This window comes from Tigriopus californicus, chromosome 11, assembly GCF_007210705.1.
Source record: "Tigriopus californicus strain San Diego chromosome 11, Tcal_SD_v2.1, whole genome shotgun sequence".
Taxonomy (NCBI): domain Eukaryota; kingdom Metazoa; phylum Arthropoda; class Copepoda; order Harpacticoida; family Harpacticidae; genus Tigriopus; species Tigriopus californicus.
Genome location: NC_081450.1, coordinates 2101195 through 2120893, shown reverse-complemented (window position 1 = coordinate 2120893; position 19699 = coordinate 2101195). Strand labels below are relative to the sequence as shown.

Here is a 19699-nt window from a genome sequence, read left to right as displayed (position 1 = left end):
TTCATCTATGAAATAAAGATGCAGGAAACTTGCATGGGCCCAAAACTTTCCTGTCACACCGGAGGACAAAGTACTTCATGTGAGAGGTCTCTGGTGGCAACTAACAAAAAAGCCTCAAAGCACTTTTCCCAGTGTCATATGGCTTCCTCTGCATTGAAGCGAGTACAAATATCACTTGCAATCACAGAATTTGTCAGACCAAATCAATATGCCTTGAGAGTTCTTGATTTTACCAGTCATTTAACTTGAGCTGAGAAAATTAGCCTTGAAGAAACGACCCTTGCGTCCTTTTCCACACATTTGAAATCAAAGCAATTCTTAATGATGCATCAATAGGAGAGCTTTTTGCTATCTCAATTAAAACACTCTGGAACAGGATTCATTCAACTTTTCTGAAAGACAGGATAGTGGGCAGGGTCAAAAGTTGTTGGCGTACAAATCTCGTTTTCCTGCAGCACTCGAATATTTTGGGCTTGCCTTCCGAGGTCACGCCAAAAGTTGTGTGGGTATAAATACAGAGAACCGACGAGAGATGATCATTCACCGTTTAGCTTCGCACCTAAACATAGATCAAATAAACCAATCAACATGAACGCTTTGGTGAGTATAACAAATTATCATTTTCAGGTTATTTTCCAACATTATCATTTTCAGGTTATTTTCTTTATCAAATGTGGGTCAAGTAAAAGAAATGAGCAAAAGTCAACACTCTTTGCGCTTGCTTTGGCTTTTAAACTTCACAAAACATATTTTGATGCAGAAACACCGCAGTTTTTTCCAATGTTGTTGTGGAAAGATATTTGACCAAATTTGAATACCTATTTGTTTCTTTGTAAAAAGAACATTAGAAAATTAGAATTCTTACCATGGCGCCTGAGGTGTAAACTTTACTAAGAGTGAGTTGATAAAAGAAAGGGGTGGCATTTTCAGCCATCTTCACATCTAACAATTCAAGATGAAGATGGGGTAAGGTGATTTGGAACCCTTTTGAGAAACACAACTAAGTGTTAATTGTTACTTAAGCATATTTGGCTGTTATTTTAATTGATGACTAAAACTTTTCCAAGCAACTGATTGACAAGGAAGAAAGCTCACTTTTAAAATAATGACTGATTCTATTTGCTCACAGATAAACCTACCTATTAAATAAAGTTGCTAACACCAACCATTTTGGTAAATCAAAAAATCATGTAAAAACTGTACATCTCTCATCTTGCAGGTCGTGCTCTCCTCTGTCTTGGCTGTGGCCAGTGCTGGCATCATTGCCACGCCCTACACCGCTGGCCTTCCTTATGGCCTTTCCCCTTACAGCACCTGCTACTTGCCCTATGCCTACAATGGCGCCCCCATTGCTTACAACAGTGCCCCTCTTGCCGTGGCTCCCGCTCCCGTTCCCATCCCTGCTGCCCCCGTATCCTCGCAATACCAAGCTCAGGATGAGTTTGGAAACCTGAACTATGGTTATGTTAACATCAACTCGGCCAAGCAAGAGGTGGGCAATGCCTACGCTGGTGTGACTGGTTCTTACAGCTACGTGGACGCTAACGGCATTCCCCAACGTGTCAACTACATTGCTGATGGTCTGGGATTCCGTGCTGACGCCACCAACTTGCCCGTTGCCCCAGTGTACACTGGTGTCGCCCCTGTTGACAACGGAGTGGCCCCNCCGTGAAGTTTTTAAAATGAGGCCGCAAGGCTTGAAGAAAGTTGATACAGTTTAAACATCTCGAACTTGTTCTCCATTTTATGCCATCGAGTATGAAGACAAGTCTGGTTAACTTTAAGGTATAAAAGCGTTTAATGGGAACAAAAAATATCTAAATGATAACATCAAAAGTGCCTTTTATGCTTTTGCAAGATAAGTTTGCAATAAAAGTGTTAGGAAGGATTTCTCTCAAAACTTGACAATGCCTGTTGACTTGCGTGGTGAGACAAGAGGAGAGGAGATAACTGTATCCAATAATCCAGATGTAAAGAGAGTGGCAGCCATTAAAAACGCCTCGTCCTTTTGTAAAGGCTTGGTTTTCACTCAAAACATTTTGAAGCCAAATGTGATTTATGGAAATTTTCTTTCTCCTCACGAGTGGCTGGAAACTTACCTTCCAGCCCTTAGTGAACACAGCTATACAATACAGTTTCTAACCGTGGCGTTTGGTTTCCTTTGAGTTTATTAGAGTGAACCTTTGAAAAACGGTTCCATTAAAGGGAAATAATCCAATTTTGTAGTTACCCTAGCTAGGTTTTTTAACTTTATGGTAGAAAACAGAGCCCAGTTTTTTAAAGCAAAGGAGTAAATATTAGATAGAGAAAAGATCGTACTGTGCTGCATAAGATAGATCTTTTCTCGATCTCAAACTTACTCTTTTGCTTAAAAAAACTGGGCTCATATTTCCACATGTCATTTTGCATTGAACAGTTTTCAGAGAATATCATGCCTGGAAAACCGGTTATGGCAAAAAAATTGCAACTTCAATCACCAGCCCGCTCTTCCTATGTACGTAGTTGCTTGAAGTTCAGATTTCAAAAAGTCAAAATGATTAACAACAAAACTGATTTAACCTTTTCATACCCGCTTGTGTGATGAGAAGCTTGGGCAAGTCCTTACTATTCTCTTCAAACCCGACGGCGTAAATGGGGAACGAGTTCAAAGTGTCTTGACCATATCAATTTTTTTCAAACCTCCCTTTTATATACTTCACGCAAAGAGAGCCTAACTATTGAATAAATAGCTATTCTGTACGCAAGAAAAATGGTAATTACTTCTATGTTGCCTTTTCTGTCGCCAACGAAGAAATTCAGTTATGTTTTAGTACATGACTCATTTCAGTTTTGAATGAGGGTGGGGTTGGGGTGAAATGGTCCTTAACGACTTATGACGAGAAATATTTAAGACTTCGCCAAATATCATGAACGGTAGAGTATCAATCCTATAAAAAGGCATTAGGGTTCTTAGAGTACAATTCCATGTCTTCACCTTTATCACCATCTACAATAATTTCGTTTCCAACGACAATTTCAACAACTCCCGGACACGTCCAAGGAATCAATTAGCATGAGTAGTGGGAATCTTAGTTAATTTACCACTGGGGCATGTTGTCGCAAAAGACATATTTGTTATAGTGATGATTGAAAACTTTGCTCCTTAACCACACAAAAAGTATGGTCAGTATCTGGTTTAGGGTCTACGACAAGAAAGACTGGATTTTAGGCGGGGCCAAGGGTAGAAGCGTACAGATCTAGTTTTCCTTCTAGCACTCAAACTCATCAGGCTTGCCTTTCAGGTGTTCATCGAGAAAAGTTTGGGTATAAATACAGAGCACCCATGAAGGATGATCATTCACCGTTTAGCTTCGCACCTAAACCCAAATCAACCAATCAACATGAACGCTTTTGTGAGTACAACAAATCAATCCCGTTTCCCGTCTCTTTAACTGTGGAACAAGNTGCGCAGATGGAGACATCGTCTCCCCTGGCGCAATTTTACCCTGAGGACTAATTGCAAGCGATTGATGTGGCTATGAAGTTGCAAGGACGCTCAAGGTACGCTTGGGAGGTGGTCATTGACGTTGGAGGATTACGGGCCATGATTGAAATTCGAACACATTACGGGTTCTTCAAACACTAACAACCAAAATGGAATGAACCTTGAAAGGGGATATTGGGGAGCTTGAATTGGCATAATGGACAAAAGAGCCCATGGGAAGTACGTACGTAAGTACAATTTCAATGACAGCAAGACACCTTTTATTTAAAATCACTCCACTCTGGCAGATTTGCATGGACATGGGCGTCCCCAAAGAAAAGTAGACCAGGTGAATGGGAGAATTGAACGTTAACTACAGGTACATAGAGGAAAAGCCAAATGTAAAGATTGACATGCTAAATGCATTATTATTCAACCGGACGTCGATTGATAAAAGAATTTACTCAGACATTTGATGGTAAAAGTATTTTTTGAGTTTGAATAGGTGTGTTTTTAATGGACTGAGAACACACAATGAGTCGAAGCCCTTTAGAGTAGAGCTTGATTTTTTTTAAAGCAGCATCCCATGTTTGATATCATGATTCAACAAGAGTGGAATTTTCTATCAAGAATTAAATACGCAGCTCCAAGGTCCTTGCATTTCTGTTTTGGAGCGCGTTGAGAACAGTTGCATTTTAGTTTGTTGTTGTTCTTATCTCCCAGAAATTTGGCACCGATGTGTGACTTCCTCTGATACTCCTGGGTTGATGTGCACGTGCAGTGTTCGTGGTGTATGTGTTGGTGAATAAATGGGAATCGACATGTATTCACTCAATTATTTTTTTGGGTTCGGTTTTTCACGGGCTTTTCTAACCGCTACAGGGAATGTAATCCCCAGTACTATTAAAATGAAAGGTTATAATTCGTCTATTTATTACCTTTTAATCTTTATATGATATTTGGTCTACCAACGAATTTGACTTGGCAGACCGAGCTAGTTCTTGAATGCAGGGTTGGGACATAACTCATGGATGCTTTTGAAGCCCTACAATATCAGATACCTTTCGTACCTTCTCTGAACACTGTACAGTCGCAACTTTTTCAGTCTCTCCCAATACGAGAGCTCTCTCATTCTTGCGATGTTCCTAGTGAAACATCTTTGGACTTATTCGACCTTTTGCAAACCTACTGNGCAAGGGAAGCATTGTTAAAACCTCTGCAGGACGTGGATGGCATAATTCAGCATCCAGATTTATCAAAAGTTTGGCAGTATTAAGCAAGGCCTCCTGCGTCTTGAGAACAAACATGCCAAGACCCCATCACCAACTTTGGAAGAACTACTGTAGCGTGCACATTTTTTGTGGACTTTCTTGATGTTACTGGGAATGTTATCCTTGAAATGTATGTATGTATGTATTTGTATGTATTGTATGTATGTATTTCAGGGGGTTTAAATGCTAATTGTTCATGATGTTCAAAAGCAGCAGCTCCCCAAGACTTCCATAAGCCATAAGGCTTGTTTTCATGGAAGTCTATATCCCAGAGGGATAGAAAGGGTTCCTAAGTGTAGGACGCCCTCGCACTTATTACCCAGAAGATGGTTAAATCTCGTATGTCATATTGCAGCATGCCACTTAAACACAACATTCACCGGAGCGTCTTTACAACAGATCACAATGTCAGTCAGATTACGGAATAAAGAAAGCAAAATAAAAAGACACATAAATCACTAAGAATTACACGCAAAACAGTTCTTTAAATGGCAGTCTGATGAATATGAGTTTAGGAAAGTGTTCAGCGTCTGTAATTTCCAGAGTTTCAATGAGTCTTGGCAAGAGGTTTTCAAATTGGTTTGCTTATAAAAATTGTTCCATGTTTTTGGCAGAAGATAAGGAGGGAGGTTTTGAAGCTATGATGATCTGACTAAAGGTGAGCTAAAATAGATATCACCGCCTCTTCGTACTTTGAAAATGTAGAGGTTGACTACACTGGGGACGGTTCCTTTCATGCAGCAAAAGAGAAACCTCATCTGATTTTGTTTATCTAGGTCCTTGATTTTTAAAACATTTAGGGATTTGAAAAGACCCTCAGTATGGGCATTTCTTTTTGCTCCAGCGATCCATCGGACGGCTCTCTTTTGAAGCGTGACCAAATCTTTTGCAGTAGATCCAGACCCGAAAAATTCAAGCCTGTATTCGAGCCTACTTTTTATGTGGGCATTGTAGAGTATTGTTCTAAGGATTTTCGGAAGAGATTTCTTGGCCATGAGCATTGTAAAGAGAGAGCGCCTTATGGAGTTTCCCACATATGTGGCATGATACTTCCAGCTCAGTTTTTCATCGAGATGCATTCCCAAAAAATTTACGTTCTTTTCCAGGCAGTTTGTGCCAACCCGCTGAATCAGAATATCGTTAACAATCAGTTTAAACTCTGCTGGAAGTTGCCAAGATCCGAATAACATAACTTTAGTCTTTTTGTAATTTAGTGAGAGTTTATTTGCTTTGAAATATCCCGCAAGCTCCTGCATCCATTGACTTAACTCTGATTCGACGGTTTTTAGATTATCGCCAAAGTGTTGCAGGGTCGTATCATCAGCGAACATGGTCACTTTAAATTTGGTCGCATTCGGAAGGTCGTTTACGTATGATAAAAATAACAAAGGTCCCAAAATGCTACCTTGGGGCAATCCACACGATATTTGCAGAGGATCGGATATGTAATTGACTACATCAACTTGTTGAGTCTAATTACTTAGAAAGTTTAAAATCCATTTGGTAGTACCAGTGCTAAAACCGTATTTAGCCATTTTGGATATTAGAATGTCATGGTCAATTGTGTCAAATGCTTTTCTAAGATCAATAGAGATGCCTACAAATTCATATTGTTGCTATAATTACTTTTCCAAGTCTTACTTATAGCCTGCCGGTAATTGCGTTGGGGGAAGGGGGAGGGAGATTAAATAGATAAATGAAGGAGCTGGTAAGAGAATTGAGTATGAGTGGATTGTGGTGGGCTCAAAAGAGCATTAAGTGTGTAAAACCACTACAATTGGTCCTAAAACCTGGCTCATGGTTGGTTTTGAATATATATAGTGCATGATACCTTTCGAACTTCTTCTGAACACTGTGCAGCTCAATCTTCTCAGTTTGTTTCAATGCAAGAATTATCTAATTCCAATGGTGTTCCTGTTTGCCATTTTGAGAATCTGAATATTTTATACTGCAAGGTCTCTTTACCCTGAGAAACAGCTAAGATAAGCAGCCACAGTAACCAAACTTACTCCAATTCTTACACCAATGGAAATGACAACACCATTCTTAATTCGGATCAAAATACGAAATGTAAAAATACCTTTCCGGAGGCAATGTCCAGATACAAGTTGTCCTTCCCGATGAAGGACTGAACAAAAGCTCATTGTCCGTGGTCCAACATCCCTTGGGAATATTGGCGATCACGTATCTTTGCCCACTCCCAGCCAAATCAACCATCAGCATCAACGACGGGAGTTGACAAAGGATCTGATCTGTTCAATTTGACCCTCCCACTGTAGAGTAGAGTAACCCAGATTTTCATCATTTACCCCTACCCACCTTTTTATTGACTATCTGTAAATCCCCTCATCACTTTTTTCATGTGCATTGAAAAATTCTAGTCATACTCAGTGATATCACTTTCAAGTCAACTAGTTTATTGCCTTTACCACTTTTGACATTTTTTCCTTAATATTCAACAATGTTTGTATAATACCTGAACACCATATTTTGCACTTATTTTTACGCCATGACATGACCAAGAGTTGCAATCAAGTTATTCAATTCAAAAAGTTCATCAATTCAGCAACCACTGTGGCCTTCACTCAATTCAAGGACATTTCNTTCAGGGCCATATTACTCTTAGTAACCCAAGAATAGATTATTTCTAGGTCCTTCGCAAGGCCAGTGGAATCTTGGCCATTCTTACCAGAAACTAACTTTGCATCATCAGCATAAGAAAAGAGACTGGCAGTAATACTAAACTTTTGAAGCGGGGCAACGAATATTATAAAAAGGAGGGGCCTTCAGATTTAGCCCTGGAGAACATCTCATCAGAAACTGAGATGTCACACCATCAGGACCAGGAGAACTTGAAAGCCTCAAGTCCCTGATAGCCTCTAAAGCATCTTGATCTGTGACTACAAGATCATCTTAACGCTCTATTTGACTGACCATGTCAATCTCAACAGACTCATCTTCAGGGGAATGAGCTGTTGCTTCTGAACTCAGTGGGGTTGAAAACACACTAGTCTCTACATTGTTAATGGCTTCCCATCAACCTCAAAAGGCCTAACAGAGAGTTTCATTTTTCTCTTAGAGTTTGCATAAGAGAAAAATGCCTTCGCATTCGACATAACCTCCTGAACCACCTTCCTCTGATGCGAGGTGCTCTTCAGCCTTTTATCTAGTTTGCAACTCTTTTTGAACAAAGTCTTCCTATATTTTGGAATATTTGTCCGTGTACCACCTTTCGGAACTAGATTGTTAAACTGGAGCAAACTTCCTTAAAAGCTGAAGCTCATTGATCAAAGGCTGCATCTCTGGACAATTCCTGTTTTAGAATTGAAATCAGGTCAAGTTCTTCTAATCTTTCTATAATCAACGGCCAATGTTCATCTTTGAACTTGAACGTAGCCAGACCGACCTTTTTGACCGGTTTTACTCTAAAGCACGCCGGCTTTTGAGTAATGGTCAACCCTATCTCAAGAACATGATGATCTGACAGATTACTAGATGTCACGTGGACATTCTGGATCAGATTAGGGTCATAAGACCAAGTCGAGAACACTATTCTTTCTAGAGGCTACACCAACATGCTGGGAGAAATTGCGCAAGATCGCAAATTCTTCCAGCTTTTCAAACGACTGAGATGTCGATTCCAAAATGAGAATATACCCATCAGAACTAACCTCCCACTCTACAACGCTAGCCGGAAAATTAAAGTCCCCTACATAGAAAACCTTCGAGCAAACTGCCTGATCCAACTCATTTACAGTGAATTGGAGAGCTGACATAAAAGAGCTTACTGAACAAGAAGGGGGGTCTATACATTGTTACAGTAAACAGATCAAGACCTTGAAGATGGCAAACTAAGACCTCTACTTCTCCATTCGACATTTGTATACGACTAATTTGCAAATCATTCTTAACATTTAGGCATACACCCCCATGTGGGATATGGAATTATCAGGGCATATCCTATCACAACGAACTAAGTTGAAACCAACTATGGTTAGTTCTTCATCTAAGACCCTTGGCCGAAGCCAGGTTTCTGTTCTAGAGATGAATGCAATCGCTCTCTCAACGGCTAGTTTTTCTAAGATCTTAACTTTTGTGCTGTATTCTTTAGAAATCAGACAATGCACGTTCAAATATAGCCCCTTTACGGGCCTCTCTTTTGACGGACCAAGTTCACAAGATCTTGGACCATCCTCTCCAACCGTAAAATAATCCCGGTTATCAACAAAGCTACCTTCTACTGGAGGCAAAGCATGAGCTAATGGGGATGGTTGGGTTTGGGAAATGGGTTGGGCAGCTACATTAGAATAGGAACGTATTTTGGGAATGGGGGTGGGGCAAGGAATATTAGGGAGGAGAGTGTTTATAGGAATAGGGGTGGATTGGGTATTTGAAGGCAGAGGAGGGAATTGGGAGAGAGTATTTCTCGCCTTTCTTTGCGTCCCTCCTACGTGGACGGAGGTACACCGTACATTACAGCACGTCTTATGTCTCATGGGCTGACGGCACATGTACGGGTGAAAAAAGGACAATCTACCTTTGAACATCCCTTCTTCGTATTGCACTTCTCAAGGCGGAACTTGAGAAGTTTTTGGCACCATTTAGGGTGGTCAAACTGACAGCCTTTTCCTTCTTCAGGACAAGGCTGCTTCCAGTAAAAAGGACAGACTGTTTTCTCTGCAACTGCCTTTTCCTGCTCTTTTTCAAGAGGAGCTACTACTTCAACCTCTACATTGGTCAAATAAGTCGACTTCTCAACTACTGGGTGAGCCTGTTCTTCAAGCAGCACCCTGGTCTGATTGACCCAAGCAATTAAAGCCTCTATAATAAAGGGCTTATTGACTACAGAAGGGTCTTTCCCTGCTAAGACCAAGTCCAAACATTGTTTAGCCTTTTAGCTGACTTTTCCAAAATGAGCTTCCATCGTGAATGCAGGAGGAACTATCTATGAGCAGCAAAATCAAGAGATTAAGAAAAAGAAAAGAACCCTTCAATCGCTCCCTCTCCCTCATTTTTTGGTGCACGTTAACGTTTTATGAGGCAAATTTTTAAACACCAGCAAAAATTTATTCCGTCCTAAAATCGTGATTGGTCCGCTTTTTTGAAAAATCCTTCTTAGGTTTCATTCTTATTCATACTCTTCGTTTCATCATCTTGTTTTCAAATTTGTGTTGTTCAAGACCAAGGAAATTCATTTCTTTAAAACCGTTAAGTCCGTTCAGGAGGAAAACAACATTTTGACGTCCTGTAACTGCCGAGTCATGTCGTTTGCAATCCCCACGGAGAGGTTGATGGTCCTCAGAAATTCAGCAGAGCAACAATCCCAGAACAGAAATTCAGCAGAGCAACAATCCCAGAACAGACCTCCTTGAACTGCCTACTCTCTCTGATCTGGAGAAAGAAGCCTTGCATAGTTGTTCCATAGCGGCTTCCAGCGCATAAATTCTCTGTGGTCCACATCTTACAACACAGGTGGCTTCCTGATGTCCAGTTTAGGAAGCTGAACTCGTGCTTGTCCTTGGCCTCCTTCTCCCTGCTCGCCTTGCCCAACAGGTTGCTATGCGGCAGCTGCCTGCACCACTTTTGCACCAGCTCGCTCGAAGTTGTCTCCCAAATGTGCAACTCTAACATCTGCATTGCACATCATGTCCTCATGCTCAGCCATATTCATGTCCTCGTTGGTGTCGTCCGCGTCGGTATGACTCACCACCTCACATTCTGACTGCTCGTACCTCTTGCATTTCTCCTTCCACAGGTTCATCAGGTTCTTGTGCTTTGTGGGTTTTGTCCTCCCTGAAATTGCTCAATTGTACGAGTAGCTAATGCCGTCCACCTTGCTCGTATGAACCGCTGCTTTGTAGCCTCGTCTTGATGCCTTGAGTGGATCAACCTCATCTCGCCCGTAGTTACTCTCTTCCTCCTCGTCTCGCAGAGACTCTGCCGCCTTTTTGGGCCTACATCTTCAAACTTCGAAAGCAACAAACCGTGCCTTCCTTGGCGAAGTGGGATGGATGCCCAGAATTTCGGTGACTCCCGTTACTTTTGTCACACTTTCGTCACGCGGGGGCGGGCTTCTCCTTCTTGCAGTCCTGGAAGCTCTTCATCACCTACTTCCTTTGCGCCATGATCTGAATGACTCGGCTTGAATGAGGCTTAAGGTCTTGGAACAAACGATTCTTTACTGCATAGGTCCTAACTGCCTGCTATCTGAATCGTGACTAACAAAGGTAACCAACAACAATGACAGGGTGGCACTCATATCTCTGAATAAACATCATAATACCACAGTTACTAAGGAACCTGAAAGAAAAAGTGAGTCATCTCGATGCTAGCGACATTGGCAATGCAACGGTGAAACGATGAACCCGAAAAAAACTCAAGAAACAATGTTTCTCATTCAAACAAACCAAGTTATTGATATGTTTTGTACCAATTCAGACATAAACTGTGTTCCGCCACCAGCAGGGTGAAGGTCCTGACTTATTGAATTCCCGTGGTGAACGGAAACATGGAACTCCTGACCCAAGCACTAGGTAAAAATACCTTGAGAGCTCTCAAAGATGGAGAGCACCTAGTACATGGCTTAAATTTCTTAGACCTATCTTAAGGCCTCCGGTTATAACCCTAATCAGGGCATACGAGCAATAGTTTGAGCTGTCTTTATCAGGGCCTCAAACAATCCATCAAATGACTAGGGATACAAATCGCTAGTGACCTCTACTCCCCATTGGTCCCAGATCAATCTCGGTTTTCTGGCATACCTGGGCCAATCTTCAGGCTAAATATCCTGCAAAATGTGGTCACTATCCTAGTCTAAACGCGTCTATCAAAGTCGACCTCTACTCTAGAGTCTAACTACTGATTTCTGCTACAAGAGTGATGAACTTTAAGATACAGTTGTTGCATACAAATCACTTGCTACCTCTACTCCCTACGATGCCAGCACGATCTCGGTCGTCTGAGAAATCTAGGCTACTCTTCAAGGCAAACTGTACAGTTCAATCTACTTATTCATCACAACACACCGCCTATCAGCTGTCTTGCTCCGGTAAGAAAAGTGGGGGAATTGTGGGCCAATGGAAAAGGGGACATACGCATATGAAATCAATGGATTAATAATTACTGCTCGATGTCTGGTGAGATGGTCCAACGGAGATGCTCGGATGACGTCCACTCGACGGGATTGAAGGTCCACTAACAAAGTGACGAAGTGCTCTGTACTCAGACTCGGCACTTCCCCAGGTCCTCTTGCTCTTCTGCACGGCTTCCTGGGTTTCCTACTCCCATATGATGACGATCTCTGTCCTTCGAAACAGTTCCCACTTCTTGGCACCACAACAATGACAAGTCCCAGCACTTAGCAATGGCGGGTGGTTCTTCCTTGGAGAGGTTCAAAAAATCTGACTTCTCTCCTGGAGAATGAGAAATGTGACTGCTCTCCTCGGAGCGAAAATTGTGACTGTGCTCTCCTCGAGCGCAAAATTGTGACTGTCGTTTATTTAACTTTTCTCTGCGATGTTTGGCTTACGCCTCTTCCGCATGGAGGCTAAACGGTTTGTCCCAGGGCCCTTGGTGGACGGCGACGGTTTCTTGTAACGTTCTAACTCGATCCAGTAGGGTTGACCTCCTTCGTCAGGCAGCACATTGCCATCAAGGGGTTTCCTCAGATTGCCGGCAATGGATTACCTCCGCCTTTTCTGTAAGGTGTGGCATGTGGGCACATCTTGACCACCACTGGGTCTGACGTCGACATTTTGGTGACATCGATCGATTGGGGATGAGATTTGCTTATTCAGATTCTCTCCCTTCTCAAAATGATCACGAGAATGTCGTTCGCTGACCGAGAATTTCTGTTTTCTCCTCCCTTCTAACATGTAGCCGGACATTCCTCACCCATGGTTGTAGCTGGCTGACAGCCTCTGGGTACTGGAGCTATTCCTTGGTGATAGGAATGATCAAGGCTGGAGGAGCTACTTTGTGATGGATCACGACGTCTTCAGAGCATTAGGCTGGCATTTGGTCGACATCTGACCGACGAACGGACTACATGATGGGCAATCCAACAACTTTGTGATTTTCCCAGGTAATAACATACTTTATCTTAACATTTTGATAAAACCCGTTCCGGGAGCAATCATTCATCCTGTACATCATTTATCCATATCATATTAGGATGATGTACTCGATTGTGGACGAACATACTCCCCCCTTGGCCTTATGCAATAAGCCAACACAAACTTGATTACAGGGAAAAAAGGGACAATTTGCAAGTGAAAAGGAGCGAATGAGCGACAGCTGAAAGGTAACTCATAGAACACATGTAGAATAATAAATGACTTAATCTACAACATAATATTTTCTGAAAAAGAATGAGTGATCTGGAGGGGTTGGGGCAAGAGAAAAGATAAATGGAAAAAGCAAGAGCATTACCTTACACTACCCTTGCTAGACAGCTTGATTCCCTAATCTGTTCGGTGTCTCGTACTTCACTTTGGCATATTCTTCAATCAGATATCTAAAGCCTTACAATTAGACCTGGAAAAAAACTTGCCCAAAATCATCTAAACCCCCTTCTTTCTTTGTCACCCTCTCTGTAACGACCAGATTATTTTCCTTGCTGGACTTCTCAGTGGGCAGGGTTGACTTTCATATTCAGGCTCAGGACAACCAACATTCACACTTGGCTTTTCTGTCTTCGGCTTTGAATGCGTGGGGGTGACCTTGCTCTTTCAGGATTGGTCCCTTTTTCATCTTTTTCCTTCTCTCATTCACATGGCCCTTGGATTCGGCCCGGTTTGGTTCAATCGGTTTTAATCTGTCACTCGGCATCCTTGAATTGCTCATGATTGGGGTCTTCTCGACTTCTTTCCTCGAAGTTCTTCTTAACACGCTTCCGGCATTTCTGATGCTTCCGTTTCTACAACGTTTACCTCCCCCATGGGGCGCTGGCGCTGGACGGCGTTGATCGGGGTCTCGACCACCTTTTTCTTTTTCCCCTCACCTGGGGTTACTCCGTTTTTCTTGCGCCCCAAAGTGGAGCAGAGACATTATGAAACCCCTTGACATTTCTGGCAAGGAGGGGCCTTGCACTTTCCAAAATCATGCTTGATTTAGACACTTATAAGCATAGGCGATTTACGCGAAGTTAACTGCCACCTGGCGGAACGTAGGTAGAGGCCACCTTTTTTGCACACTCGTATATCTTAGATAGCTGGCTCATGCACAAAATGGCGCACTTGTCGAGGCTCGACGTGCATACATCATCAAAGACCACGCTGAGACTTGGGCTGCTGATGAAACTTTCCACGATCCCTTTGAGATGAATGGCCGCTTGGTCTTCTTTCTTCCTCTTGCTTGGTTTGCGTCTTCCACTTCTGTAAGCGACCAATAAGATTTTTCATTCTTATCATATTTTCTCTTTTTCTGACACTTCCAAATAATTGGGGCTCCTCAATGCTCCTTAGATGAGCTGACGGTGTTGATTCTTTTTTCTCATCATTGCATGCCAATTGGTTTGATACTTCGGCGACTTCATGCTTCTTTGCGGGGTCCACACATTTTGGCATTTACCCTCATGGCTTTCCTTGGCACTACCTTCATGGCCAACGAAATCTTCCTGTTTTCTTGACGGAGGTTCTTTCACTTAGTCAGGCCTGGCCCATGAGAACGGTGACCACTGGCCTGACTACTTCTTGGTTTTCCTCATTGCGTCTCTCGTCTTTCCACCTGGTGCTTGTGGGGGAATCCATTTGAGGCCAGTATTGAGCCTCTCTTCTCGTGTTGTATCCATGATTGTTCCGCACATTTCCCTCCATAATGAGGCACAGGATTCTGAATCTAGGAGGGCGGTATGGTAATCGACCTATGAAGCAATACATGTGGCTTATAATTGCAAGATCGAGCGCGGGGGGCGTCGCCAGCCGTTTGGGAAATGGTGCCTTTGCCAAGACACCTGTAGCACAAGTTATTTATCTTTAGCGATGTGCCTTCTTGAAGTCGATGGGAATAACTGCGGACTTTCTGCACTCGCTCACATTGGCATTGCGCTCGCTCATCACAGAAGGGGCATCGACTCTCCTCCATTGTCCCACCGCGTTGAACATCATGGTGGATTTTGGTTGTTGGTGGAAGTTCTCCCATGTGTCACGTTGACTTGATTGTTCTCCGCTCTCTTCTCCAATCTCGATGTTGGTGGCTGAGGGGTTCGTCCAGCGTCTTCGTACATATTTATGATGTCCTATCAAAATTCCGTAAATAGTCGGAGACCCGAAAAGACGTCCACCTCGTTTTCTCTGGGTTAATGTGGCTTTTTCCACTCCATTTTAAACGCCTTACGGGGGCAGCTTTCCTCGTGGGATCTGATGTAAACGAGCGGTGGATACTAAATCATTGCTGGCCCTTTTCATCATTTGAATATCGTCAAGTAACTATTTACCATCAACCAACAAATCTACCAGGTCGACGTTCCGACTGTTCCAATTGCATCCAGCTCCGTGATCCATCTCTTTGATTGAGTCTGCCGAAGAAGCGCCAAATATGCCTACAAGGTCTTAATTGCGTCTTCAATATTCTGTCCGTGCGCATGAAGCAAGCTGCAGGGCCCTTCCTCTTAAATGTCTCTTGAGATAAGTCAGCTTGGTAGCTTTGAGTCCAGGTCCGGCCTTTTCTTGATACACATCACGAAAGGTAGGCCACCACTCATAGAACTCTTTTGCCTCACTCTCTCTTTGAACAATCCCTACTTCCAACACTGGTAGCCGATACGCTAATTGAGTTCCAAGGCCTCCACAGCGCAGGTAGCATTGTTTCCCCAAAGTCATCCTCTTTCATTGGTGGTTCGACGTGGCCTGCGAAATTGTACGAGTCATCCAGTGCCAGGCTTGGCGTCCTTGATTCCACTTTCCTTGGTTGGGATAGGTGAGATTATTCTTCGTCTCCCACATCGACATTGGCTTTGGGATGGGCGGGTCAGTCGCTCGAAATCGAGTCGTTCTCAAGTTCGATTGAGCATCCACTAGTTGATCTGGCATGTTTTCAACACTCCTTGTCCTGTGAAATGATTGATCAAATCCTCTTCCCATTCTCATTTCCGCAAGCTCCTCTTTCATCTCGGAAAATTGACTCATCATTGCCGACACATTTTTCATCAGCGATGTGAAGTCTTCTGAGGTGACAGCTTGGGGTTGGTCGTGTTCTTGCATTTTGCTGGCCAGGTTGGCTTCGTCTCTGGTTTTGTCTGCGTTGCTATTGGCCCACGAGGGGTGTAGGAATATCTTGATCTGTACGTCCTCCGATCGAGCAAAGGTTTTGGTACTGTTCCTCCGCTCGCCAAAACTTGGATTGCAAATTCTTGTATGATTGAACCTCGTGTTCGCGCTCGGCGTCTAGCATTAGTTCTTGGAGCTCCTCCTGAGCCTCTTCCATCTCTCTGAACGTGTCTTCTAGACTTCTAAACCGCTCGCTCCAACTCGCCGTATACCCAACATCTCGATCCACTTCATTTTGAAAGTCGTCCAAGTGAATCTCTAAAGGTTTTGAATATTGCCATTCCGCTCCTCAATTTTGCCTTTTTCGCGCTGCGTAGAACCATTTTTGGATCAGACATGGCCATATCCAATCACTATCCTTCTTAAAAAACTCGACGATCTTGATCGAGAAAATTCGACTCCCTGATCGAAGGGTGGCTGCTGCTGTCACGTGAACGAAATCCCCAACAGATGGTCATTTATATATCTCGCACGATGGATCTTCGAACAAAATTTAATATCGCCTCTTGCTTTACGGAAGTTTTGAATTGCTCCAGGAACGAAAAATGTGTTGAATATGGGCGAGCTATATGGCTATCAATTCCAACACTATTGGGAACCAAGATCACTTCAAACAAATGTTTTTGATGATGGGCTAAAGAGTACTCTAACCAACACTAAATGTCCGCACTAAAGAGGGGATTATGATGTTCTTGTCACTGGCTTTCACTGTCAGTGTAACTCAGGGCACAGAATTCTATCTTGGGAAATCTGGAAAAAATCCAATGTTTGTGGGCACTCAGGCACGGAATTCTGTCTTGTAAGCTCTGAAACAAATTCTTATATTGCCACCTGGGCAAAACAGTCAATCGTCTTGCGACACAACAAATCGCAAATCAAAATTTATTCACGGGAATCTAAAATTCCCGGGTCGCGGCACAAAAGGAGACTATGTTCTTGGTCGCGAGCCGGTTCCTCACTTTACATCAAAAAGGTAAAATTCCACTACAAGACCGGGTCAAGGTAATAAATCACGGGAATCAAGATTCCCGGTCGCGGCACCAAAAAGAGACTCTATGTTCGTCCACAGTCAGGGTGAAAGGTCCTGACTTATTGAATTCCCGTGGTGAAGGAAACATGGAACTCCTGACCCAAGCACTAGGTAAAATATCCTTGATAGCTCTCAAAGATGGAGAGCACCTAGTACATGGGCTTAAATTTCTTAGACCTATCTTAAGGCCTCCGGTTATAACCCTAATCAGGGCATACGAGCAATAGTTCGAGCTGCTTTATCAGGGCCTCAAACAACATCAAATGACTAGGATACAAATCGCTAGTGACCTCTACTCCCCATTGGTCCCAGATCAATCTCGGTTGTCTGGCATACCTGGGCCAATCTTCAAGGCTAAATATCCTGCAAAATGTGGTCACTATCCTAGTCTAAACGCGTCTATCAAAGTTCGACCTCTACTCTAGAGTCTAACTACTGACTTTCTGCTACAAGAGTGAATGAACTTTAGCATAACAGTTGTTGCATACAAATCACTTGCTACCTCTACTCCCTACGAGCACACGATCTCGTCGTCTGAAAATCTAGGCTACTCTTCAAGGCAAACTGTACAGTTCAATCTACTTTATTCATCACAAACACACCGCCTATCAGCTGTCTTGCTCTGTAAAGAAAAGTGGGGGAATTGTTGGGCCATGGAAAAGGGGACATACGCATATGAAATCAATGGGTTAATATTACTGCTCGAATGTCTGGTGAGATGGCCAACGGAGATGCTCGGATGACGTCCACTCGAGGGATTGAAGGTCACTAACAAAGTGACGAAGTGCTGTTACTCAAGACTCGGCACTTCCCAGGTCCTCTTGCTCTTGTGCACGGCTTCCTGGGTTCCTACTCCCATATGTTGACGATCTCTGTCCTTCGAAACAGTTCCCACTTCTTGGCACCCAACAATGATCAACGTCCCAGCACTTAGCAATGCGGGTGCTTCCTCCTTGGAGAGGTCAAAATCTGACTTCTCTCCTGGAGAATGAAAAGTGACTCTGCTCTCCTCGAGCGCAAAATGTGACTGTGCTCTCCCGAGCGCAAATTTGTGACTGTCGTTTATTTAACTTTCTCTTGCAATGTTGGCTTACGCCTCTTCCGCATGGAGGCTAACGGGTTGTTCAGGGCCCTTGGTGGACGGCGACGGTTTCTTGGGTAAAAACCGTTGCGCCTGTATGACATCTGACCGCAACAGGGATTTTCACATACCAATGTCCAGGGTTGACCTCCTTTCGTCAGGCTAGCCACATTGGCCATCAAGGGGTTTCCGGATTGCCGACAATGATTATGTCTGTCTTTTCTGTAGGGTGTGGCATGTGGGCAACATCTGACCACCACTGGGTCTGACCGACATTTTGGTGACATCGATCATTGGGATGAGATTTGCTTATTCAGATTCTCTTCCCCTTCTCAAAATGATCACGAGAATGTCGTTCGCTGACCGAGAATTTCCTGTTTTCTCCTCCCTTCCAACATGTAGCCGACATTCCTCACCCATGGTTGTAGCTGGGCTGACCAGCCTCTGGGTACTGGAGCTATTCCTGGTGATAGGATGATCAGGGCTGGAGGCTACTTGTGATGGATCACGACGTCTTCACGAGCATTAGGTGGCATTTGGTCGACATCTGACCGACAAACGGCACATGATGGGCAATCCAACAACTTTGGGTTTTCCAAGATCAGTTAACTTTCTTAACATTTTGATAAACCCGTTCGGGAACAATCATTCATCCTGTACATCATTTATCCATATCATATTAGGATGATGTACGCGATTGTGGACGGAACAATACTGCATTCCAAATGACGAAGCTGTCTCGATTAATTCATATTTTCAATGTATTGTGTTTAACAAAATGAATAGTGGTAAAAGCTATTTCAAGCTATTGAAAGTCATTATGACAATCGCTCATTGCACTCACTTTGTACTCAAGGCCTTCACCAGAGGAAAACGCGAAAATAGTTAAGTTTGTGGAACGCAATAATGTGGGCGAGTCAAAATTGATCTTCCGTGTTTTAGTTTTAAAATACCAGCAAGGAGTGGATAGTGGAAGGAGTAGAAACAACCCGAGAGTGAGTGAGGTCAATCATTAACGTCCCTTACTTATGTCAGCACGAATTACTTAACACCTTTGGACGCAAAATAAGCTAACAAACATTAACCAAGTAACATGTTTATTAACGTGTTCAGATATCAATAAGAATACATATAAATGAAGTATCTGTGTTTAGTCTTCATCAACCCGAAATAATGAGATAGATTTGTTCCTAATTAACGGATTTCACAATCCATAGACAATGAGGAGTAAGTGTTGGGCATCAAACCTACGACAACAGTTATCTTTCAATTGCACGGGCAGTTAATTGTATCCTCTCAGAATTATTCTTGTCTCTATTGCATGGCACTTTGCAGGTTCAACAATTGACAAAGAGAGGATTGCTCCTATGGCTGTCGAATTGGAAAATGGAGACAATTTTGAAGCTTATGGATTTTTGTTCATGTGGGTCCTACAACCTCATCTTCATTTCCTTGATAGGGCAGATGGGTCGGATTTCGATCTCCGAGTTTAGACTGATCAGGGGTGGTTCACAATGAATGAAGTTGTGCCTCAGATCTGACAAAGGCACTCCAGAATACCCTATTCTGACTGAAACATTGCCGTTT

At 43.0% G+C, this 19699-nt stretch overlaps 1 protein-coding gene across 1 annotated transcript; it reads left to right on the top strand.

Moving 5' to 3' along the window:
- Nucleotides 1-340: 340 nt before the first annotated feature.
- On the top strand, nucleotides 341-1672 carry LOC131890673 (cuticle protein 7-like). The gene is made up of 2 exons (XM_059240073.1): nucleotides 341-600; nucleotides 1220-1672. Exons 1-2 carry the CDS (start codon nucleotides 589-591, stop codon nucleotides 1670-1672), a joined length of 465 nt encoding a protein of 154 aa, XP_059096056.1. The 5' UTR covers nucleotides 341-588.
- Nucleotides 1673-19699: the final 18027 nt, after the last annotated feature.